Consider the following 24763-nt stretch of genomic DNA (forward strand, 5'->3'; position numbering starts at 1 on the left):
CTCTGAAGCCCTGATTGCCTGCCTAACTGGAGCAGTGGCTCTGATCCAGACCACTCCAGAGCTGTTGGTGGATGCAACTGAGTCCATGTTACCTAAGCTTAGCTCCAGGGCTTGATCCCAGGCATTCTTCACCCAGTTGTATAGCTATAGTCCTAAACTACACCTATAGCATCAAATAATTTAGTTCCCCCAAACAGTCCCAGGTCTTGGCTCCCTGGTGTCCCCATTGCACATATGTTGATTCCCTCCTCAGTCCTCTTCTGGAATGAATTCCCCCTGGAACAAAACCATATTGTGTTTTTGGGGACCACTCATCTGAAAAACCTTTTGTATCAGACTGCACAGACGAAACTGTCCCAGGTTTGACTCCCTCATTCTGCACCTATATGACATGCTCAGCCGAGGGCCAACATTAGGGTGGGTCTAATGCTGGAAATGTATCCATAATGAAATGACACGAAGGCTGAGATGACAAAGTGACTTGTCAATATGAAAATGTCCAAAATGTACCTTATCCTTTCATGGATGGGCGGCATCAATACGAGTAGGACCTCCCCAGGGAGTTCTGTCATATTGACTTAGCCACCAGGAGCTTGGGGTTGAGGTGAGAGACAGTATTAAATTTTAACCATTCTTTAAATAACATTTTTGAAATCAATAACGTGGGTCCTGAACCCTTGGCTTTCCAATTGCATTTGGGTTCATTGTGGATGCTGTGAAGATGAAGTTTTACCTGCTCTTTTTTACCCTATTTATGTGGATTCAAGAGAAGCATGTCTTCACTCTTCCAAGGTAAATATCTGATGGTGCTACCGGGCTTTTAGTGTGTGGTGAGTAGGACAAGGAAAGTACTGAAGTAAAATAACTCCAAGTTGCATAAGAAAACATTTGGCAAAGGTTGACATTTATTTATTGGTCCTGTAATTGGATATGTGGTTCAATTTAACATATAGATGGTGGAGGAAATGAAATTATTCTAAGTCTTCTTTGCATCCATAAATCCTATGTTTTTAATCATGTTAAAACTATTCTTTTCGGTCTAAGTGCAAATCAATTCTGTTCATTCAGTGCTTTTGAATGCCAATAAAGGGCATTCTGAAACTTAATGGGAAAAAATAATTTGCTTCATTTGCCTTAAAACAAGACCTTAAATGAATTACTTCTTGAGGTAGAGAGAGAAACCATTTCAGAAAGCGCTAACAATCTGTTTTCTTTCTAAAGCAGCTTTTATGATTGTTTTTCCAGTCATAAATCATTTTTGAATAACCATTTGGTATTTGTACAATGTTTCAGAAGCGGCTTTATTGTTACCTATCGATAAACTTCAGAAATGCCCTGAAACCAAATGCTTTGCTAAAACATAAGGACATATGTCAGAGATGAAGACAGCCAAAGTGCTTTCATTTCCTACATGTACAGACGATTTAAAAACCTGAAATGTTTTAATAGCTTTAATAGGAACTAAAAGGATAAGCCCCTCCTGGTGATATTAAGCAAGATGAACAACCTATAGGAATCACGATTAAACACAGCCTCTTCCCAGGACTGAAATACCTACACAAATAATAGTGAATTATGTCTTACAGCCCTTCTGCGACTCTGCACCACGAGCCAGTGGGCAGACCTGTGACAGGTGAATCCCTCTTCAGTTCATGCCTTAAAAAGAGGATCTTTCACCTCCGTTTGTCTTGCCATCATGTTTTGTTGTGGATTGCTACGGAGGTGTGAGGGTTACAGTAGGGGGACAGTTAAACATGTTTTTAGGTGAATTCAGTGGAACAATATTGCTCTATGCTACTTCAAGGTTCATTTATTTCATGTTTAAATAAAATACTGAAAATCTGACCCTTACAGCAGAATATGTTATTTCCCACTGGAAAGCATGAGTCTAACCCTCCCAATCCCGGTTATGAAAATGGCTAAAATAATGAGATTTTAAAGGTGATATATCTGACTTTTTACTTTTATTTGAGTGCTAGTGCTGGAGGATTTAATGGTCATGTATTAAAGCTTCCCTTTGCAAGGTTATAGTGTGATGACTGCACCTGGACTTCTAAGAAAAATACCAAACATTGTGAGGCTTGTGAAAGAGCTGATAACACTGGGGAGACACCTGGCTCCCTTGTAGGGAAAGGGTAAGGCTGGAGGCTGTTGGAGAGCCAGCAAGGTGGGAGAAAAGGGATCCCACAGGCAGACATCTGTGCTCCAGGCAGACGAACAGTGTACATGGTCCAGGAGAACAGGAAAAGATGCTGGCAGCACTCCTCTAGTGACGCTGCCTGCTAGAGCCAGGGTAAGACATTCAGCTGGAGGCAAGTAGGGAGGCCTCTCTTCTGGAGATCTTAGTCAGAAAGAACGTGCAAGGTTTAAATGAAGCCAGGCTATGAGGACAGAGAGACACATCCACGCTGATGCCTTGTTTTTGTGGACCTGTGTGATATGTGCTGCTGATGGCCTTCCTAGTAACCGAGAAATGAAATGGAGAGGAGGGATGAAGAGACTGAGATGCTTCAAGAGAACTGGCACTGCTTTACATCAATCTGTGAGATGGTAGGCCCTGGATGAGATTCACCTGACTATATGGGTTCTCTACACAGGTCTGCATGGGAGCAAGTCCCCGTCACCTTCCTGTACACCTCCTGTAGTGGAGGAAAATGTGTGCATTCAGGTTATAGTTCATTCCAATTTAGCACACACATCTGAATTAACTCAGGTAAACTGGACCCTGAAAGTGCCTGTTTCTTCATTAAGAGAGTGACTAGCTGAGAGGAAGACATCAAAACCATCTAAAATGAACTGCAATGCATTCCACTCACTCTGTCATACCTACAGGTACAGACCTGAGAATTGTAGGGTGGTGATGGCAGCTGAACTTCTATTTACCCAGATGTAAAACAGAGAAGAAGAAGAGATGGGGAACAGTGACAGAGTCCAGTGGGGCCTTGGCAGAAAGTTGGAGGAGGGGAATGAGAAGAATCCTCTTAAGGACAAACTCAAAGAGCAACCAGGGAAGCTGGGCATGAGGACAGAAAGTGAAAGAAAAGAGGTGTGCTCGATGAACATGTTCAACTGTACCAGGGCAGCAGGCAGGGCAAGGAAGCTGGGCGTGGAAGGTCGTTTCTGAGATCGGTATAAAGGCAATTTGTCTGGGTGTTTTCTAACAGGAGTGGGGCAGAAGACAGATGAAAGAGGGTATAATGCCAAATCAAAGCAGAGGAACTGAGAAGCCCAACAACTACAATTTTGGCTGTTAATACTCCCCATGTTAAACATGACTATGAGAGCAAGCGTAGAACTTGGATCAGCTTGTTCAGTGCATTCAGGTCCTACCAATGAGAGGAATCGCTCCTAGCTACCACCTGTCCAGGCCTTACCACACTCAGCTGAAATATTTGTGCAACAAATGGTGGGGTACAAGTAAATACCATGGTTCTCTCAGGCTGTGGGAATCATAGGACGAAACCAGATGCAGCAGCCCTTTTCTTGTCTCCCCTCTGATTCCCCACATATGCGACAACAAATTCATTTTTAAAGTAGCCCCAAACATATGCTTTGGAGAGCACTTGCCTAAAGAAATAGGTAAACTGACAACCCTGCCTATCCATGATTGCTTTTTGATGCTCTGTCAAATGATGGTGGGGGCAAAACCAGGGCTGGCATCTTATTGGTTCTTCATGAGAAACAACAGTGATTGCTTGGAGCCTGGCTAAAAGTAGAAAAGATGAATCACCTGGTTGCCAGGTGCTGTCAGGTCTCTGCTTGAAATCAGTCACAACGACGAGTTATGACAATCATGTTATGCAGCTTGAAAACACTACTTTTGAGAGCCCTGGCTGATTTCTTTGCAACGCTCTTTGCACACGGGGCTGGCTGGGACTTCCACAGTGCCTGGTTTATGCACCGCCACCAACTCCACATGATTAGAGGGTTGCAAGCCACCCTAGCCCACAAAATGGAAATAGGGATCCAACATTCCCCTGAGTCTCCTCCTTCTACACACACAAAATATTTTAATTATCTACCCAATGCAATTTTGAACTACATGGCTTGCAGGGCACTGAAGATCGGGCCTGGCTTTACAATGCAATGTGGTATTTTTTCTTCCCAGAAAGTGAATTTCACTCTGTTACTGATGGTTGGGTCAGGCATGGAGTAGCTAGGAAGGGCCATCTCATGTACAGCGTGTCTGGACCATGGCTTTCCATGTAGAAGGGGAATATAAATTACCAGGGAAAGACGGGGAGGACGGTGGTATAGACCAACTGAAACCATACCTGGGAGAGGTACAGAAATGATGAGATCAGAAAACTGGACTGGAGTAGGAATGATGACAGTAGTAGCCTCCACACATCTACAAAACATCATGCTTGGCTTTTGCAGGAGACTGGGAGGGCTCGTGCCTCTGCTGAACCGTGACTGAGACTGAGAAACTCATGGGAGAACAGGGGAGCTGTCTTCCATGACCAGGCTAGTTTTCCACTGGTGCTGCTGCACAATGGATTAGCTGGGGCTGGCAGCTCTTGTCCTGGTGCCAGCTCGCAGGAGCGATCTCGGAGTCCATCAGTAGATACTGGCTACGAAGGCCCTGCACCACCTCTTTCATGGATTTCACCGATTGGCAAAAGCAGAGGCTGGAACGGGGCTCAGCATCTTCACTACTGAATCTTCTTTGAGTTCTTGGGAGCCAAGCCAGGGAAGACGAGAAAGGCTAAGCCTGCTTCTCTACTTTTGCAGAGAGCAGTTACAAGTACTGTGCTTTACCTAAATACCCTTGTTTTTCAGGGACGAAGTTTTGTGGGCTCTCCCACAAACAGACAAACAGGTTGAAGCCCTTCAGGATTTACTGAACACAACCGAGGTAAACACATCCCTCTGTCTCTCTGGTCTCTATGCCAAATTCTTCCCCAAAGTGCACTAATACTGTTTCCCCCACCAGAGAAAGATTTAGCCCATTTTCATCCATTTGTTCTAATACAGCAACTCATCAAATACATGGTTTTCATTGCTCTACTAACTTCTAATTTACATGAGGAGACATCTGCTTCATAATGTTATAGTAGTGCATTGTATCGGAGCTCAGATTCCTGCAATTGATTTTGCGTACTAAGACACTGTAAAATTGGCAAAGCACCAACACACAGTAAGTAGAAACACTTTTGCTAGGGTACTTCAGCCCTTTAGACCAATGCAATCTTGACCTATATGACTTGCACAGCTTTGAAGATCAGGACTGGATTTTTATGGTATTTTTCATAGAATCATAGAATTGTTAGGGTTGGAAGCGACCTTAAAGATCATCCAGTTCCACCCCCCGCTGCCATGGGCAGGGACACCTCCCACTAGACCAGGTTGCTCAAAGCCCCATCCAGCCTGGCCTTGCACACTTCCAGAGATGGGGCATCCACTATTTCTCTGGGCAACCTGTTCCAGTGCCTCACCACTCTCATAGTGAAAAATTTCTTCCTAATATCTAATTGAAATCTACCCTCTTCCGGTTTGAAGCCATTACCCCTTGTCCTATCATTACATGCCCTTGTAAAAAGTCCCTCTCCAGCTTTCTTATAAGCCCCCTATAAGCACTGGAAAGCTGCTATGAAGTCTCCCTGGAGACTTTTCTTCTCCAGGCTGAACAACCCCAACTCTCTCAGCCTGTCTTCATAGCATAGGTGCTCTAACCCTTTGATCATCTTCGTGGCCCTCCTCTGGACTTGCTCCAACAGGTCCATGTCCTTCTTTTATTGGGGCTCCAGAGCGGGACACAGTACTGCATGTGTGGTCTCACAGGAGCAGAGTAGAAGGGGAGAATCACCTCCCTTGTCCTGCTGGCCACGCTTCTTTTAATGCAGTGCAGGATACAGTTGACTTTCTGGGCTGCAAGTGCACATTGCCAGCTCATGTTGAGCTTCGCATCCACCAACACCTGCAATCCCAACATCCATGTCGCCAACAAAGATGTTAAATAGTACCAGTCCTAGTGCCGACCCCTGATGAACACCACTCATCACTGCTTGCCACTGGGACATTGAGCCATTGACTGCAACTCTTTCAGTGCAAAAACCTGAAACAAAGGAAGTGAGTTGTTCTTACAGCACACGCATTGCATGTAGCATCCATCAGAAAGAACCCAGAGGCAGGAACACCTAAACAGAGTCTTTTGTAGCTGCCCCTAGGGCAGTATTGACCATTGCTGATGATGGGTAAAGAGACCAACAATCACATCTATTATCAAAGTTTCTCATGTACCCCCATTCATTGCTCCTCTGCCATCTCAGCTGTGTCAATCCAGAGTTCCTTAGTTTTCCTTGCTCTCAATTCAAAGAATGCCTACACCAAAGAGAATGTAAATTTGAACTGCTGCGTGTCAGTGCAGACAGCAGGCTAGCCAGGGCAACAGGGAAACCGGTGCTGGGGAGCGAGGCATCCAGCTTGTTTCTTGGATGGGTTTTCCAAACAATGCTGAGCCATGTGATGTTGTTGCTACCTTGCCAATAATGTCTGAGATGGTTACATTGAGACTAGCTCAGCCACTTGTACAGCACATTGCAGCAATATATACAGGGGCCAAATGTTTTACCGTTTATTGTTCCAAAGTCTTGATTAAAATCACAGTTGAGTTTTCTGTATGATTTTGCAGACACGTTCTCTCTGAGAAAAGAGTGAGGTAAACAGTTGACAGCTGATACATGCCTGGAAACATGGTGCCCTAAGTTGAATATAATATTCCTGGTGCAACTGCACCAGAAAGGAAAAAAATAAACCCTATTGTCTGTTGACTCCATGCTGTATGTCTTCCAAAATGCATCCCAGAATTATGTTGACCTTTTTCACATTGTAGATTCATGCCTAATTTTCTGCTTACTGTCCACCCCTAGATCTTTTGGTATTATTGTTTCTAAAGTTTCAGTCTTTTATTGAATATGTTGGCTTCTAATTTTATTATTGTAAAAGATTTAATTTTACCAAGAAGAATCTCATTTTCTTATTTCCCTCCCATTTCTAATCTCTTTATTGCTGCTTCAACTTGACTTATATTCAAACCCCTTCTGGCATTTATTTCCTCCCTGATCAAAGTCATCAGTGAATACAATAACTAAAAAGACTGGTCTGATCTTCATTAATTCTCCAAATACCCTCAGGGAAAATAACTCTCAGCAGACTTGAAAACATGTAACATAATAACCAGCTAAACATATCTATTATACTAGAAATACTATCTCAGAAAAGGTTATGGTCCTGTCTTTGTTCTTGATTTATGAATTTATGTGCAGAAGTCATTATAAACATTTCTTAAATACACACGTTTCATTTCCAGCAGTAGCAGAATGCTATAACACAACAACAAATAAAAAGGGAACATTAAACTGCTTATTACAAGTGGTGTCTCATATTGAAAACATATATTTGATTATTTTCAAAATACTTATCAAATTTTAGTAAGAATATTTTTTCTTTCCTCAGTAAAAAAAATAAGATGTTTTTTGGAAACTTTGCAGGTCATTCTCTGGCAACCCGTTGTGGTTGAAAACATCCAGAAGGGCAGAGAAGTCCATTTCTATGTCAGGGCATCCAGCGTCAATAGCATAAAAGCTCAGTTAAGGCAACTGACCATCCAACACAAGTACGTATTTTTATATTTGTTGTCACGAATGTTTCTGTGAAGTTGTTTGTCACTTATGTAACAAGAGCTTGTGTCCTCTCTCTTTGTTATTCAGAGTCTCACTGGAAGATGCTCAAGGACTTATTGAAAAACAGACTATAAATGACACAGTCAACCCACGCACATCATCATCATATTATGAAAACTACCACTCAATGAAAGAAGTAAGATATTTTTGCTGTAATCCGCTGTAGATTCAAGGGGTGAAGTGTGTCTCATGGTTGAGAATGGAGATAGAGAAAGAAATCATCAACAGGTAAATACCACCGTATTGCTCAACCATTGAGAGTTGTCATTACTGTAATGCCTTCATAGAGAAGGAATGAAGCACCAGACAAAATCTCTCATCCATGTCTTGCCTCAAACTGCCATTTAAATGCAGCCAATACAGAAGTGAAATGAAGTCGCAAAACACCACATAAATATTTAAACCATCAAATGGATAATAATTTAACCAAATAAAACTAAAGAGGAATTTCAGGGTTATACTTGGACTGTGTTGTGACTGTATCTTACTGGGTTTTTTTAAAAGAAATTAGAGTCAGGCAAGTGGTAAGTGTTCTGAATTGCTATTTTTTCTTTCCCATGAGCTAAAGAGGAAGTATTACGGGAGGAAGAATGAATTTAAGTCTAGACCTTTTTCGGGGATGAAGGAAAACAATAGGGAGAAGATATATTTACTAACCTCATCCTTGCAGATATATTATTGGATAGAAGAAGTGGTGAAAGTCCATTCTGACCTTCTCCAGAAAATATATATTGGGTCATCATATGAAAAACGACCACTTTATGTTCTGAAGGTATGACTGTGACCTACTACAAAATCTTTCCAAGTACTAATGTAAGCAAGTGATGGGGTTTGGTCAGAACACTTTCTTAAACCTATACTTATAGGCATATTTTAATAAAATGGAAATTTTTGTCTTTCTTAGAAGTTTCCTAAGTTCTTCTAATAGAGTGCATTACCTTTGACAAAGGCGTTTAACCATGTTAGGTTCCTTGCTGTGTCACAAAGAAGTTATCACATCTAGGCCTTCATCCAAAAGCATCAAACACTGGCATGGTAGATACCCTCCTCTGTTGACTGTGAAACCAATCTAGTTTGTTGCCCTGCACAGTTGGTGATCTCCTTTCTTGGCCTGAGGCCTTGCTGCGGTCTTGGTGCCTGCGTTAGGAGCTTGCTGCAAGCAGGCTGCATACGGCGCTCTGACTGTATGGGAACATCACTGGGAGCAGTATCCTGGCCCAGGATCAGTCTAAGCTCTCCCTACAAGACAGATGCGTCTGCTTCTGTCCTGGTTACCCTTTTCACCTTCCACTTTCACGTGGCACACTTTACAATGGCAACATTTTAATACAATTTCTCTTTTGTCAGCTTTCTAAAAGCCATGAAAGCTCCAAAAGTGCCATATGGATTGACTGCGGTATCCACGCTAGAGAATGGATTTCTCCCGCTTTTTGCCTGTGGTTCATAGGCCATGTGAGTAGATAATCACTTCTGATTACCATTTTCAAAGCAAAGCAGAAAGTCTTGATGCCATTTACCTTCTCTATCCAACTGTGCTCTAAGGTCCGTAAAGTTTTAATCTATTTACTTCCAGAAAACCAACACAGGGGATTTGTGTCTAAGATTTACATGTAGGAGTGAGTGTGTGTGTGTTCGTGTGTGTCAGTAGATGGAGGTACGTGTGTGTGAGAGAGAGAAAGTCATATGGATCAAATGCTCAGATGTATTCTCAAGTATGAAAGAAACTTTTCAAAGTATGTGTGCAGCAAATTCAACAGAGAAGTTTACAATTATGAATGGTCAGGGAGGGAGAGGGCAAGCCAGGAAAAGCAAGTATTTGGTGATCTACTAGGGTATGTCTATACTACCACATCGATCCAAGGAATGATCCTGGCTCTTGGTCACATAGCGCATGGTAATTCATGCCTATATTACTCCAGCTGGCACTGCCTGGAGTAGATCAGAGAGGATCCAGAGTGAGCTCAAGCTGTCCTACAACCCTTGGTTCTTCCCTACGGGCCTTCCTAGAGTGACAGGTACCCCACACTTGCCTGTGCCGGGCATGACATAGCTCCACACCAGCATGCACACCAGCAATCTCTACTTAGCATTTGCTGTAATGGGTCACCTGCTGCTGTGCCTGCTGCTACTGCTCCTCCACCTCCTGCCTCTGCATTTTCTACTTGTACTCATGCTTTTTTCTGGATCTGCCTCATCCAGAGAATGAGGCCACACCAGACACCTTCTTTTAAAGATACCATCCCTGCTAGAGACACCAGCATTTCAGACTCCAGAACATGACCAACAACTGCCAGCCACACTTGTAGTACCAGTTCATGGAAACTAGTAAATCACTGATGGGATGAGATGGTATGATGGGCTTAGCCTGACCAGCCTTGATGTGCAGCCACCGACTGATGGTCACATGTGATCTTTAATGTCTTTAATATCAGCACTGCTCAGGATAACGAATAAAGGTATGCCAAAAGATACCTCATCCGTGGTTTGCACCCATATATCGCCTTGGTCTTTTTAAATTTAAGGCATCTCTGCTCAACTCATCGTGCTGAGATGCTGTCCCAATTCTTAGTATGGATCAGGAAAAGGCTCCTAAGGCCCTTCTGGCCCAGACAAGGCTGCCCAGTTTGTTCAGTTAATGCCCTGAGATATTATTTATTGTTACTTTTTCACAAAAGCAAAGTTCATGGTAAAAATAAACTAAATGAGATAGAGACTTCACAATCACCAGTACTGTAGCCACAGCAACAACATGGACGAGTCCTTGAAACATGAATTACGGTTTGGTTGTGATGGACCTAAATAATGATGGTGGTGGTAATAATAATAATAATAATAATAATAATAATAATGATGTGTTTATTTCTGTCCTCAGTCACAACTATAAAACCTCAATGACTATAACATTTGAAAGGAGACTGCAGGAGTTAGGGACAGATACAGCTGAATGTACCTTGTGACCCACAGAAAATCCCAGCCTCCAAGGTTCCCGTGGAGAGAAATGCATTTGCCCTTTCATGCTGCTCCAGATAATTACCAGCTACGCTGTCACTTTGCCCATGACATATCCCTGCAGCATTTTTCAGAACTAACAAGCTGAACATTTAGATTCTCCATCCTCTTGATCTAATTTACGTGTTTTAAATTCAAATTTTATTTCTCTATCACTTCATGAAGTAGCATTTTAAAATTTGACATTAATACACATCTGCACACACACATCAAAATCAGTAGCTCTCGCTTGCAAATCCTAGGCATTCTTTATGTTTCCACTCTATCATTTAATTTTGTTGTTAGATTGTAATAAGATTGACATTTCTCATTTAAGTCAGAGAAAGTTCATTGCCTGAGGAAAACTAGTATGGATTTAAAACGAATGAAGGTGCTTTAAGTAAGGTATAATGAAAAAAAAAATGATATGATTAAGGACGTGTCTATTCTAATAGTAAAAAAAACATTTATCTAGGTTAAAATTTATCCCTGTGTGGTGGACCAACAACCAGGTTAGGTATCACTAAAGCCTTCAAAATAGGCTGCGAGGCACAATTAGCATGTAGCTCTTACTGTCTCTTTGCATACAAATGCACTGAACTCATAATGCAACCAGGAGGAATAATGTCATGTACAGCTACCATTTGAAACCTTTCTTGTTGTTTTGTGCTTACTTCATTTTACCACTACTTTTGTGGTATTTTGGGTGAGAGGGAGGGTCCCTATCATTTATACGAGCAGCAAAAGCCCAAACCTTTCTATAAATAGGCTTCAACTCTCTCTCATGACCACTCGTTAACATTAAAGGACTGCAGTATACCTGATTGACTGTATCAGTTCGATTCCTACCCTCTCCCTGGCACTTCTAACCAAAGAGCTACTTTCCTATTTAGCAGTTTCTGTGATGTGATGCACCTCTATCAGGAGGTACACTGGTCTGATAAGTGCACAATTATATTACATATGCCATCAGATGCCTTTTTAGGAAGGTAAAAAAACAACTACTACGAATGCTTTTAATAAGTTTCCCATGTGCTTTACAGGCAGTCTATGCGCGTGAGAGAGATCAGACCATGACAACGCTTCTGGAGCACTTTGATTTCTACGTCATGCCTGTGATTAATGTGGATGGCTATGAGTACACGTGGAGCCATCCCTCTGTACGTAGAGTTTTTTTGACAGACTGTGCACCGTACTGATGTGCTGTTAATGGGAACTATCAGTGTGCATGCTTAGGGTGTAATTTCCATCCTGGAACTGCACGCCCTAAACTCTTGATCTCTGCTTGGAATTTCTGTGTCTTTGCCCTATTTAAACCAGAGCAAATACTCCAAGTAACTGGCATTTGATCCACTGTACCTTTCTGTCTTCCAAGATGCTGGAAAATGCATTTGGAAATGACAGAATCTCATCCTGGGGTAGTAATACTTCCAGATGTCAGGGAATGCCTGTGTTTGCCTTCAGCAGGAAAGTTACAAACACTGGCACAACCCAGCACAAGCTGAATAGCGTGCTGCATCAGATAGAGCACAGCCAATAATTCACTTCTTCCTCCTGCAAGGTAGCCCCATTCTCTGCATACTTCTTGTTTCAGATAAATGAAGGTACAACAGTTATCTTTTGTCCAGGATTTTATTTACTGGTTGGAAATTCTGAGATGGTTCTTTGATTTTTAGATCCTTCATTCAAGTTAAAAAAAAATTAAATTCTCCACTCTTTTATTCATTTGATCTTCAATGCAGCTTGGCTCACATTGGGACTGTTACACATCCACATCTCAGCAAAGCTGCACACCAAATTTCCAACTTTCCACGTGCTGTCAGCAATGCCTACAGAAAGGTTGGACTTAAACTCCTAAATCTCACATACCTGGCCAAACAGTATGTCTGCTCCTCTCCTTCCACGGTCCAAATCCCTTGAAATTAAACCAGATGTGACCACCTCTTATCCTATACAACACTTCCTTCCGTCATCCATCCTTGCTGGCAATCAGATTGTGATTTTATAATCTTTCTTGATCTTTTCCCTCTTAGTTGGCACATGACCCGTAGAGGCAAAAGCTGGAAGTCACATTTAACTAACAAGTGAAATGGTGCCACTGTTTTTCTCAGCGTTTTCCCTGAATATGGCTTGTGTGTCTCTCTCCACAGAATCGTCTGTGGAGAAAGAGCCGCTCATCGCATGGTAACAGCAAGTGCGTTGGTACTGACATGAACAGGAATTTTGATGCACACTGGTGTGGTATGACATCCTTTCCTTCTCATTGTACTCCTGCATCAATTTTAGCCTTTAAAATTCTTAATTTTGAAAACATTTTCATTTACCATTTCATAAAGTTGATATAAAGACAAATGCAGCTGAATAACTTTTATGAATCAGTGAACAGTTCCCCAACTTGAGACACTTTTTGTTGGGACCTAGGATTTTTCTTCCCCAGATACCACGCCAGGGACTAACCTTTTCCCAGCATGATGACAAGAGACAGGGGGACCAGGACCCTGGATCCTCTCCCTTGCATCACACTGTAACACACTGGGTGCGGGCTGAGGGGGGAAGGAGGAAAGAGGGAAGAGGTGGCCCTTGCCATGCTGTACAACCCAATTGAGTACATGCTTCACTGTGTTGTATGAACTGATCACCTCAGTCATCCTTCAGTAATGCCTGGCTGACCAAGATTTCTTCGCCTTCAGTGTTTGTTGTCAAAGCTATACCACATTTACTTACCCACGGGCACTTTAGTACTTGACAGTTTTTTAATAGTCTGCAGAATAGCTGTCTTAAAATTTACCCTATAGATCAGACCTGGCTTCACTCAGTACTGACACTAATGTCCAGTATGACTTTTAGTCATTTTAGTCCATTGCTAAACTGGGAATAAAGATGTTTTTTTACCATCCATGGCGATTATGTGGAGAAAAACACATTTTTTCAGGTAAAAAAATCATGAAGATGGGGAACAAATACATCAATTTAAAAGTGATATTCAGTAAAAATATGTAATAAAAGCAGAACTTGGAGAAGCCTGAAGAAATAACAGCAAAAACCCTATATTATACAGATACCAGTTTCAGGGCAAGGTGTAAAGTACTGCATTTAACTTGTCAAGCACTTTTGGTGGTGAACAACTTCTGAAGTGGAGAAATGATTCATCTTTATAAAGAGCAAAAGAACACAGGGAGATTAGAAAGTGTTTCTTCTCTAAAGAATTCTTTGGACAAAATGTACACCTTTTTTACAGGGCAAAAGCAGAACATCTTACTTTATTAACTAGGGAAATATTCATGCTGTTTTCAGCCATGCTATGCTCCTCTCTTAGACATGTTTGAAAACATAGAAGAGAGAAGCCTCAGCACCCTGAGGTTCTCACCCAGAGAGAACCTTCACCTTGCAGGGTCATTGGAGAGAAAAAAACCTATTTGTACGGATAAATCTGCGCAATGAAGTCAGGTGCTTACAATAACTTAAGCAGATGTCTGTAAGGATCTCCCTAAGTTTCTACTCCTTTTAGTTATACAGTCAGTAAAATGCTGAAAAACAAAATTCTGGTTTTCTTAATTACCATAAAAATGTTGCTTCTACTGAATCAGATTAGCAACTGATAGCAATGGTTGAACATATTTGATCCAGAACATATCAACTGTAGAATCTCCATTAGCTGTGCAAAACACCAGGAGTTCAACAGGATGCTCAGAAGAACCAAGCTGGAGTTTTATCACCTTGTAATAATGTTGTAATATTATTAGCTGCGTCAGTTTAATACAATAACAGAATTGTGTTTATGGGAAATTACCACAAATTCATGGGAACCTACAATTTAAACTTTACTCACCTACTTTTAAACACAGAAGAGTTCTTGTCAGGGGTACCAAATGCTCAGACTTTCACTGGCTTCAGATTTGCTTGTGAATACATTTTGTGCCACCGCAAAACTCCGGGGTTTATATCTATGCATTTAATCAGAGCTGTCCTGCTGCATTTTCTGTTCTTCCTCTTCAGCTGCTCAGATAACAGAGGTACAAAGCCCTCATGGTTTTATGAAGAGCAAAACATACTAAATGCACTGATCCATTACACTTTCTTATACTAATAAAAAGCAAAATTACTCCACTAAAACCAATGCGCTCACTTTGTGGAACTAAATCTGACTGGAGCCCAGTTTTACCCATGCTTTTCATACCATTTCCTTAACTGGCTGTTCTCAGTATGACCAAGGATTTAGGAAAGCAGACAGAACATTAATCGAAGACTGCCAGCAAAGATTCTTCATTGCCTTGTTCCTTGGACAGTTACTCACTTCTGTGCAAAACAGAACGGTGCAAAACTTAACACCCTCATTTTGCCACTTTAGCATGATTTTGCATTGATGCCAGGAATTGTTTGTATTTTCACGTACATGAATTTTCATGGACTGTCTCCGAAATCTTTGAAACCCCCCCTTAATTCGGTAATATTAAGAATTATACATACATCACAGAATACAAAACTTATCACAGCCCTCTCTGCCCCGGTACCCTTGTTTCTGACCTCCCAGCCCTCATCTCCCAGGTTCAGTGTCGGCACTCCTCCCTCACAGCCTGCTCTCTTCACTATAATATTTCTGCTTCTTCTGCTGTGTTATACAAGGGTGTAGGTAACCTGAGGATTTCTTTTCAGCCATTGATATTATAAAGGGGCTTGCAGTATCTGTGGAACAGTTGCATTCATGAAAATACAGGTTTATTCTCAACATCGACAGCCAGGTTCCACCGTTATCACCTAGTCTTTCTGTTTATCACAACTAAATGGAGCCTTGCAAGTTTTAATTAACTAAACCATATATATGTATATTGTTGAGTGTTTTGGGGGTCCAGATAATGCTCCCCATTACTTTGTGGCATGCTATAGATCTTCCCTAGATACCACTGGCACCAGAAGATGTTTCCTTCTCTCCTGTATCACATGATAAGAGCTTGAGTTGTTTCATCAGGTCTGCTGTTCTGCAGATGCAATTGGCATTATTGATGTTTGGAAGAAGGACACCTTTTAAAGTGCCCCAGTGCCCAGGGAGGAAGAAAGTCTTCTGGGTTTTAAAGTACTCAGTGGTCTTTATTCCTGCATAAGATTTAAGGATAAAATGTCCATTTAAACTATCAATAGTAGCATAGAGGAAAATTTACAAAAATTATTACAACATAAAGAGCTGACATTTAACACTGAAGATATCCTGGCTGCTTCCAGAAAGTTATTTAGTCTTATTCTGACGATAGCAAAAATGCTGAATCCTGGTTGTCTTCTTGGTAACTTGTTCCAGTGCCTAGTTTTCCTCATTCTTAGAAACCTTCATTTTGGTTTGTGTTTCTTCAACTTCCTATTGGCAGTTTGCTATCCCCTGAAATTAATCACTTAGAACTGCCTTTTTCCTGTAGTACTTTCAGATTTTAAGAAGGGTTCTCACAGTCTTTTTCTTGATGAATTTAAATAGAGCATATTCATCCCCTCCTCTACGATTTTTTATTCGTTAATATTTTTTAATTTTTTTAGATATAAATTTAGATTTTTTTAATTCTTTTTATTGAATATTTTTTTTCTTCACATTCTCCAACTTTTTTCAGGAGTATAGTAGGTGAGAAATCCTAGAAGGCTCACACTGGTTTCTGCAAGCATGACAGTTCTTTCCATAGCATGGCTGAGTCCACGATTTCTTGTGTATTAGCATCACACGCCGCTCTTCCAGAAATGCAGAAGGGAAGAAGTTAAGGAGTAACACTGTGCGCTCTTTTGTTACAGAGGAAGGAGCATCTCCCTATGAATGTCAGGAGACATACTGTGGACCCTACCCAGAGTCTGAGCCTGAGGTGAAAGCAGTGGCTCGCTTTATCAGAGATCACAAAGACATCATTAAAGCCTACATAACCATGCACTCTTACTCCCAGATGGTATTGTTTCCATACTCTTACACTAGGGACAAAAGCAAAGACCATGATGAGCTGGTAAGTCTTCCCATCTCTTTAAGTTTCACATTTATTTTCAGAACTCTGCTTGGTTTGGCTTGCAATGATGGAGTCACGGTGCTCTGAAGATCAAGAATTAGGAAACAAGATTTCTCTTGATGTTCTTAAGGACTTAAAGAAGTCTAGGCTGTTCTAGGACAGCAAGTGTCCTCTGAAGACTATGGAAAAATGAAAATAGTTATTCTAGGACTGATAGCACATCATCAACCTCTTATACGTTGAAGCTGCTGCTAAAAGAGCAGTGTCTTGGTTTTTTGGACACCGTGAAAAGATATTTGTGCAAAATGATGATTATGTTGTATGGTTTACACAGACTCTGAAATTACTTGGGTGTGTAACTGAAAAATACCCTCCACATACCTAAGCAACGTGGTATTCTGGTGGACACTTGCTGTTTCTATTAAAGTGTTTTGCTAGGGATACTATTTAAAATGATCCTAATGGTAGGATGGAAAACATATCCTACTTATGTAGAATTTTACATTCTTGAGCCACCAAATCATACGGTAAAAACTCTCCTAGAAGACAGGCAGTGTTCAAAACAGAAAAACTAGCTGCTGCTTTTTCCCACTGACCAGAAAACTCTGGGTTTGTTTGGATAAGGAAAGGATATCCAGGCTAAAATGGAATTTGCTAACGCAGAGTAATTAAGCCATAAGAGTATGTGGACAGCTTAGCTTCTTACGTAAAGACATGAAGTCCCCTAGAGCAAGGAATTCCCTTCCCTGCACTTCCCAGCCCATTTTTGGCATTTCCTAAGCTCCAAGTGCTGAGGCAACGAATTATTTTATTTGCAGCAAGGGCTCCTGCGTAGCAGTAAGAAAGGAGCAGAAATGATGTGAAGGGGACCAGAGAGCGGGTTTGCAGGCTTTGGGATTTGCCATATGGGACCATGGCGCATGTCTTGAGGTGGACAAGTCATTTCATATGTTACATGACATAAAGCCAGGCAGTAAGAGAGTTTATAAAGATACAAGATTGACATTTGCACACACTGCTGTCATTTTTTCTGCTTTTCAACGTCACGCATCTCCCATGTCACTTAACATATTTCCTTCTTAAAAACCATATTTTAAAAAAGCATTTTATTTTAAAAAATAAATGCTGTCTAGATAAGAGGACTGCAAAAAGTACACTATTAATGCATTGGAAGCATTCTAATGCATAGCCAAAATCCCAGACAGTTCAATATATTTCCAATGGTAACTACTGCCAGTGGGTTCAGAAGAAATTAAAAAAATCCAGTAATGTTAATAAGGAACTAACTAAACCCAAACAATGTATATTCTTATTCTGTCTTAGTTGCTGTTTAATTTCATGAAACTGCATTAAAAACACTGCATTTGTGAGCGAACAGTAACAATGCATATGTGACCCCTTCCTTGTAAAGCAGAAAGACATGCGCTAATTCTGGGCATTTAAATCTTCTTCATGGCTTAAGAGTTGAATTTTCTCAATGAAAATGAATCAAGAGTGGCTTAAATATTGTGGCAAAAAAGGAAAAATGGGAACAAATGGTTTTGATGACAGTTCACTGCCTGAAGTGGGTGGTAAGGTCCTGTCTACATTTTTTACCTACCTACAACAGAAATGCAATCTGTAGCATGAGGATAAGCTGAAAATTTCAACCACATTCTGTGGGTTTTTTAGAGCCTTTTAGAACAGTATTTAACTAATGCGAGAACCAGAGCACAGTGTAAATAAATCGTAACTGCATAAATATTAACTATTATCATAAGGCTATAAAGATAATAATGTTTTATTTAATTTCAGGAAAGTCTGGCACAGAAAGCAGCTAGAGCTATAAAGAGGACAACAAAGAAGATCTATAGACCTGGTCCTGGTGCAAAAACAATTTGTAAGTATGAATTCTACTGTAACAGCCATGATAGCATAACTTTGCTAGCATCAGAAGACAGCTTTTGAATGGAAAACTGAAGCTCTGGTTTCAGGTAACTGTTATCTATTTTCCCTTCTTCACATAGATTTAGCTCCTGGAGGTTCAGACGACTGGGCTTACGATCTTGGCATTAAATATTCTTTTACCATTGAGCTTCGGGACACAGGAACTTATGGATTTTTGCTTCCTCCTCAAGAAATTGAACCAACTTGCTTAGAAGCATTTTCTGCTGTCAAAGAGATAGCTCAACACGTTCTTCAAAATTTGTGATATTGAATATAACTTATTCCAGCATGACTGTATTTACTTAGCTCAAATAATAATAAAGAAGCGTGCTGCTTTATTAAAATTATTTACATATAGGCAAAAAAAAAAGAATGAGTGCACCACCTTCACTTCATTTTAGAAGACACAGGGGTTTTTTCAACCATACTTATACACCCATACCTACAATGGTAGTTCAGTGCAGTACATATATATATATGTATATGTATATATAAAATGCACACTTTAAGGGGGAAAATAGCATAGATAATCTTATGTCCCTGTAGATGGTGGGAACTTCAGGTGATGTAGCATCAAACAGGCCTCTGATTGACATGCAGCAAGTTGGGTAGACCGGAAAGATCCCCTCATTTTTGTCATCTGAGCTACTAAAGGATTTTCTTACAGAAGAGCAACCTTATTGTTTCCACTATCAAACAGAAAGGATGTTCACATGAGAACTTCTTGCTGCACACTTAGATAAAGGAAAGGACAGAGAGGTGGCCAAATCACTGATACCAAGTGGGAGCTGCCCACAAGCTCTTTTGCTAGAATCATAGAATCATAGAATTGTTAGGGTTGGAAGGGACCTTAAAGATCATCTAGTTCCAACCCCCCTGCCATGGGCAGGGACACCTCCCACTAGACCAGGTTGCTCAGAGCCCCATCCAGCCTGGCCTCAAAAACTTCCAGGGACGGGGCTTCCACCACCTCTCCGGGCAACCTGTTCCAGTGTCTCACCACCCTCACGGTGAAGAACTTCTTCCTAATGTCCACTCTGAATCAACCCATCTCTAGTTTTAATCCATTCCCTCTAATCCTACCATTACCTGACATCCTAAAAAGTCCCTCAACAGCTTTCTTGTAGCCCCCCTTAAGATACTGGTAGGCCACTCTAAGGTCTCCTCGGAGCCTTCTTTTCTCCAGACTGAACAACCCCAACTCTCTCAGTCTGTCCTCATAGGAGAGGTGCTCCAGCCCTCTGATCATCCTCATGGCCCTTCTCTGGACACATTCCAGCACATCCATATCTTTTTTGTAGTAGGGGCTCCAGAATTGGATGCAGTACTCCAGGTGGGGTCTCATGAGAGTGGAGTAGAGGGGGAGAATCACCTCCCTCGACCTGCTGGCCACACTTCTCCTGATGCAGCCCAAGATACGATTGGCTTTCTGGGCTGCTAGTGCACACTGACGGCTCATGTTGAGCCTCTCGTCCACCAGCACCCCCAAGTCCTTTTCTTCAGGGCTGCTTTCAAGCCAGTCACTGCCCAGCCTATATCAGTGCTTGGTAATTAGCTGGCTAAGTTTATTCATCCTGTGGCCAAGGGTTTGTGCAGCACAACATAGGCCTGAAGGCCAGGCTGCCCTTGCAGAGTAGCGCAGGAACAGCCTGGATCTATTCAGGTTCACCTGTATCACCAGCTCCTCCATGTACAGTTGTCTCCTGTCCAGGACCAATACAACTCCAAAGAAAAGCTGTCAACATGCTGGTTAAATGCGAGAATGGCACTGAAGATGTGACCCAAAGACGGTTGCTAGAGGGACGGGATGCCATCCAGAGGGACCTGGACAGGCTTGAGGGGTGGGCCCTTATGAAACTAATGAAGTTCAAGAAGACCAAGTGCAAGGTCCTGCACCTGCGTCAGGGCAACCCTCGGTATTAATACAGGCTGGGGGATAAAGGGATTGAAAGCAGCCCTGCTGAGAAGGACCTGGGGGTACTGCTGGATGAAAAGCTGGACATGAGCCGTCAATGTGCACTCACAGCCCAGAAAGCCAATCATACCCTGGGCTACATCAAAAGAAGCATGGCCAGCAGGTCGAGGGAGGTGATTCTCCCCTTCTACTCCATTCTCATGAGACTCCACCTGGGGTACTGTGTCCAGCTTTGGAGTCCTCAGCACAGGAAAGACATGGACCTGTTGGAGCGGGTCCAGAGGAGGGCCACAAAAATGATCAGAAGGCTGGAGCACCTACGCTATGAGGACAAGCTGAGAGAGCTGGGGTTGTTCAGCCTGGAGAAGAGAAGGCTCTGGGGAGACCTTAATTGCAGCTTTTCAGTACGTAAGGGAGGCTTATAAGAAAGATAGAGAGAGATTTTATACCAAGGCCTGCAGTGACAGGACAAGGTGTAACGGTTTTAAACCAAAAGAGGGTAGATTTAGACTAGATATAAGGAAGACATTTTTTACAATGAAGGTGGTGAGACACTGGCAAATGTTGCCCAGAGAGGTGGTAGATGTGCCATCCCTGGAAGTGTTCAAGGTCAGGTCGGACAGGGTTCTGAGCAACTTGATCTAGTTGAAGATGTCCCTGCTCACTGCAGGGTAATTGGACTAGATGGCCTTTGAAGGCCTCTTCCAACCCAAACCGTTCTTGAAACATAGAATGGTTCTCCTACAGTTGTCGGTTCTTCAGTTTCACAGTCCCTGCCTTCTGCGACTTGGGTGGTGTGGTTAGAGTCCTTGACAGGGAAGACTGAGGCGAAAAAGTCACCCAGTACCTCAGCCTTCTCCATATCCTGGGTGACCAGGTCTCCTCTTTCCTTCCGGAGAGGGCCCACTTCTTCCCTTGTCTTCCCTTTATCACTGCCATAGAAGTTTTTCTTGTTGCCCTTGATGTCCCTGGCCAGATTTAATTCTATCTGGGCTTTACCTTGCCTAACCTGGTTCCTGGCTGCTCAGACAGTTTTTCTGTATTCCTTCCCGGCTACCTGTCCTTGTTTCCACCCTCTGTAGGCCTCCATTTTGCTTTTGAGCTTGTCCAAGAGCTCCTTGTTCATACATGGAAGCCTCCTGGCGTTTTTGCCTGACTCCTTCTCTGTTAGGATACACCGCTCCTGAGCTTAGAGGAGGCAATACTTGAATGCTAACCAGCTTCAGTGCTGTTCAACATCTTCATCCATGACATAGACAGTGGGATCAAGTGCACCCTCAGCAAGTTTGCCGACAACACTAAGCTGAGTGGTGCGGTCGACATGCCAGAGGGATGGGATGTCATCCAGAGGGACCTGGACAAGCTAGAGAGGTGGGCCCAAGCAAACCTTATGAAGTTCAACAAGGCCAAGTGCAAGGTCCTACACTTGGGTCAGGACAACCCTCGTTATCAATACAGGCTGGGGGATGATGTGATAGAGAGCAGCCCTGCGGAAAAGGGCTTGGGGGTACTCATGGATGAAAAGCTGGACATGAGACAACAATGCGTGCTTGCAGCCCAGAAGGCCAATCGCATCCTGGGCTGCATCAAAAGAACCGTGGCCAGCAGATCCAGAGAGGTGATTCTCCCCCTCTACTCTGCTCTCGTGAGACCCCACCTGGAGTACTGTGTCCAGCTCTGGAGCCCCCAGCACAAGAAGGACATGGACCTGTTGGAGCTGGTCCAGACGAGGGCCACAAAGATGATCAGAGGGCTGGAGCACCTCTCCTATGAGGACAGGCTGAGAGAGTTGGGGTTGTTCAGCCTGGAGAAGAGAAGGCTCCAGGGAGACCTTATACCGGCCTTCCAGTACCTGAAGGGTGCCTATAAGAAAGCTGGGGAGGGGCTGTTTGCAAGGGCATGTAGCGATAGGACGAGGGGCAATGGTTTTAAACTAGAGCAGGGTAGGTTTAGATTAGACATTAGGAAGAAGTTCCTTACAACGAGGGTGGTGAGACACTGGAACCGGTTGCCCAGAGAGGTGGTGGAGGCCCCATCCCTGGAGACATTCAAGGCCAGGTTGGACGGGGCTCTGAGCAACCTGATCTAGTTGAAGATGTCCCTGCTTACTGCAGGGGGGTTGGACTAGATGACCTTTAAAGGTCCCTCCCAACCCAACACATTCTATGATTCTATGACTCCTTGCACCCCTCTCCCCTCCAGTGCTTTATCCCATGGCACCCCTGCCAAGAAGATCCCCCACGAGGCCAAATGCCGTGATTCTTTTTTTGGACCACGCTGTTCATCATCCCCACAACCCCGATCAGCCCGGGCCGAGAAACCGTACCGAAACACCCACGGACTCCGGGGAAAAGCCCAAAGCTGCGGGGAGACGCCTCCTCCGCCAGGAGCCGCCCAGACCGAGGCCCCCTGCGGCGGCCCTGGGGAGGCGGAGGCAAGCCAACCTCCTTCCGCCCGCCGCGCAGGCCCTCCCCAACATGGCGGCGCTGCCGCTTCCGCTCGGCCCGCCCCCTACGTCATCACCGGCGCGGCGCGGCGCGGCGGGCGGCGCGAGGGGCCGCCGGGAAGGGGCGCGCGCGGCGGCGGCAGTGGCGGCCGTTACCCAGCGGCCCCGGCGCGCGGGGGCAGGGCGGGAGCGGCGGGCGGCGGCGGCGCCGGGCGGGGGGAGCGGTCGGCGCTCCTCGTCTTCCTCTCCGTGTCGCTCCGCGCTCAGGCCCGGGAGGACGGACTCCCCCCTCGCCCCCTCCCACCCTCTCCGCCCCGGGCGGCGGCGGAGGAGGCGGCGGGGAGCGGCGCGGCAGCGGAAGGAGCAGGTGAGTGCGGAGGAGCGGCCGGGGGTGCGGAGGGTGGGGGGAGGGTGTGAGGGGAGGAGGCGGGGAGGGCCCTCGGCCCCCTTCTTCCCCCTCCCCGCCTCACCCTGTCTCGGAGTACCGGGGGCGACGGAGCTCTGCGGCCTTCGGAGCTGCGCCGCGGGAAAGGGCCGCGATCGCGCCCGCGTGGGCGGCCCGGGCCGGTGCGAGGCCAGGGAGGCGCTCCCCGAGAGGGAGTTGAGGCCTGGGGGCGCGGGTTCGTGCCTGGCGGTGGCGGCCGTCGGCTGCTCGGTCGGGAAGCGGTTCCGTCAGTCAGGGAGCGTGCTGGAGCCCGCCTCCCCCCTGGCTGGATCTCCCCTGTTCGTGGGGCGTGTTGTTTCCTCTTCAATGGGGCTCTTTTCCCACTTTCTGGCAGTGAAACAGTTTCTGCTTTATGCGCTTGGAGGGACTACTAATTTCGCTCCTATAAATTCACTCATCACATTTCTTTAGATAGCGGCTACAGCTAACTCCCATCCCTTCCAGAACTCGTAGGCCAGGCCTGTTGAGTTAGCGTTATCAATGGTCTGCTTACGTCCTCACCTTTGACTCCTCTAATGGATTCTCCCTCCGCCATTGATTTCTTGTTGACCTTCTACAAGACTGTTTGACAGACAGGTTGTGACATAGTGGGTTAGCGACCAGCACCTTGTGGGGTCTTGATCTGGTGGTGAAACACTTGGGGTGCCTCTGTGCAGACAGGAGTGGACAGACTGAACCCATGAACTGAATGTACCTGAAAACTATAGAAATGTGGCTGTACGTGGCCGTGCTCAAGATAGTACACCCCACTTCTCAGCATGTTTGCCAGAGTGTGACAGCATGCTAATGTGATGATCCAATTTACAGATTGGAGATAGCAGGTATCCAACAAACTTGATATGAAAGCTGAGCGAGCTTGGATCTGTTTGCACCACTCTGCATAGACTGTCCCATAGTCTGGTAAAACATCTTCTTTGAGTATGAGGACTTTATTAGACAAGAAGTGGAATACTGTGTACTTTCTTCAGTGATACTAGGGCCTGATTTTTTAAATTTACTAATTTACATGTAGAAAACCAACCATGACTTTATACTTTTGAAAACGTAATTAGCAGTCGCTTATTACTACTAATGCGGAAATACTGTATGTTAAATTAGAGGGATAGGTTCAAGTTAACATGGTGATGGCTTAACAGCATGGAGTTGCTAAAGTAAGTTTGGAATAATTTTTAGTTTTCTGTCAAACAGGCTTCTTTGTGTGAGTTGAAGAGTGCTAGACTGACATCGCATAAATGTGCAACTAGTATTTGACTATTATTTTGAAAGTTGGTTAACAAGTTTTACTATTTTTAGCATTATATTTAGGTAGTAAACCTGCGGAACTCCTTCAGATATTGCTATTCTGTTAGTATTGTGACATGGAACCATTAACATTGTAATCAGAAACAA

At 43.7% G+C, this 24763-nt stretch overlaps 2 protein-coding genes across 8 annotated transcripts in view; both read left to right on the forward strand.

Moving 5' to 3' along the window:
• The first annotated feature begins 666 nt into the window (after positions 1–666).
• CPB2 (carboxypeptidase B2) lies at positions 667–18922 on the forward strand. The gene is made up of 11 exons (XM_054186942.1): positions 667–792; positions 4783–4858; positions 7494–7618; positions 7713–7821; positions 8356–8457; positions 9033–9137; positions 11717–11833; positions 12824–12914; positions 16440–16642; positions 18437–18521; positions 18649–18922. Exons 1-11 carry the CDS (start codon positions 722–724, stop codon positions 18831–18833), a joined length of 1269 nt encoding a protein of 422 aa, XP_054042917.1. The 5' UTR covers positions 667–721; the 3' UTR covers positions 18834–18922.
• Positions 18923–23121: 4199 nt separating this feature from the next.
• Positions 23122–24763, forward strand: part of ZC3H13 (zinc finger CCCH-type containing 13) — a 49206-nt gene continuing 47564 nt past the window's right edge. For 5 of the 7 annotated variants that reach the window (XM_054192313.1, XM_054192321.1, XM_054192272.1 and 2 more), the window contains exon 1: positions 23123–23296. The gene's annotated coding sequence lies outside the window, so the exon portion shown is untranslated. Of the gene's footprint in view, positions 23297–24763 lie in introns of all 7 variants that reach the window. The other 2 variants (XM_054192339.1, XM_054192347.1) reach the window with 1 other exon arrangement.

Source organism: Rissa tridactyla, chromosome 1 (genome assembly GCF_028500815.1).
Source record: "Rissa tridactyla isolate bRisTri1 chromosome 1, bRisTri1.patW.cur.20221130, whole genome shotgun sequence".
Classification (NCBI taxonomy): Eukaryota; Metazoa; Chordata; class Aves; order Charadriiformes; family Laridae; genus Rissa; species Rissa tridactyla.

Coding starts and splice junctions, on each gene's coding strand:
- CPB2 (XM_054186942.1), top strand. CDS start 722: ATGAAGTTTTACCTGCTCTTTTTTACCCTATTTATGTGGATTCAAGAG. Junction 11,834..12,823: donor ACACGTGGAGCCATCCCTCT/GTACGTAGAGTT, acceptor CTCTCTCCACAG/AATCGTCTGTGGAGAAAGAG. Junction 18,522..18,648: donor TCCTGGTGCAAAAACAATTT/GTAAGTATGAAT, acceptor TTCTTCACATAG/ATTTAGCTCCTGGAGGTTCA.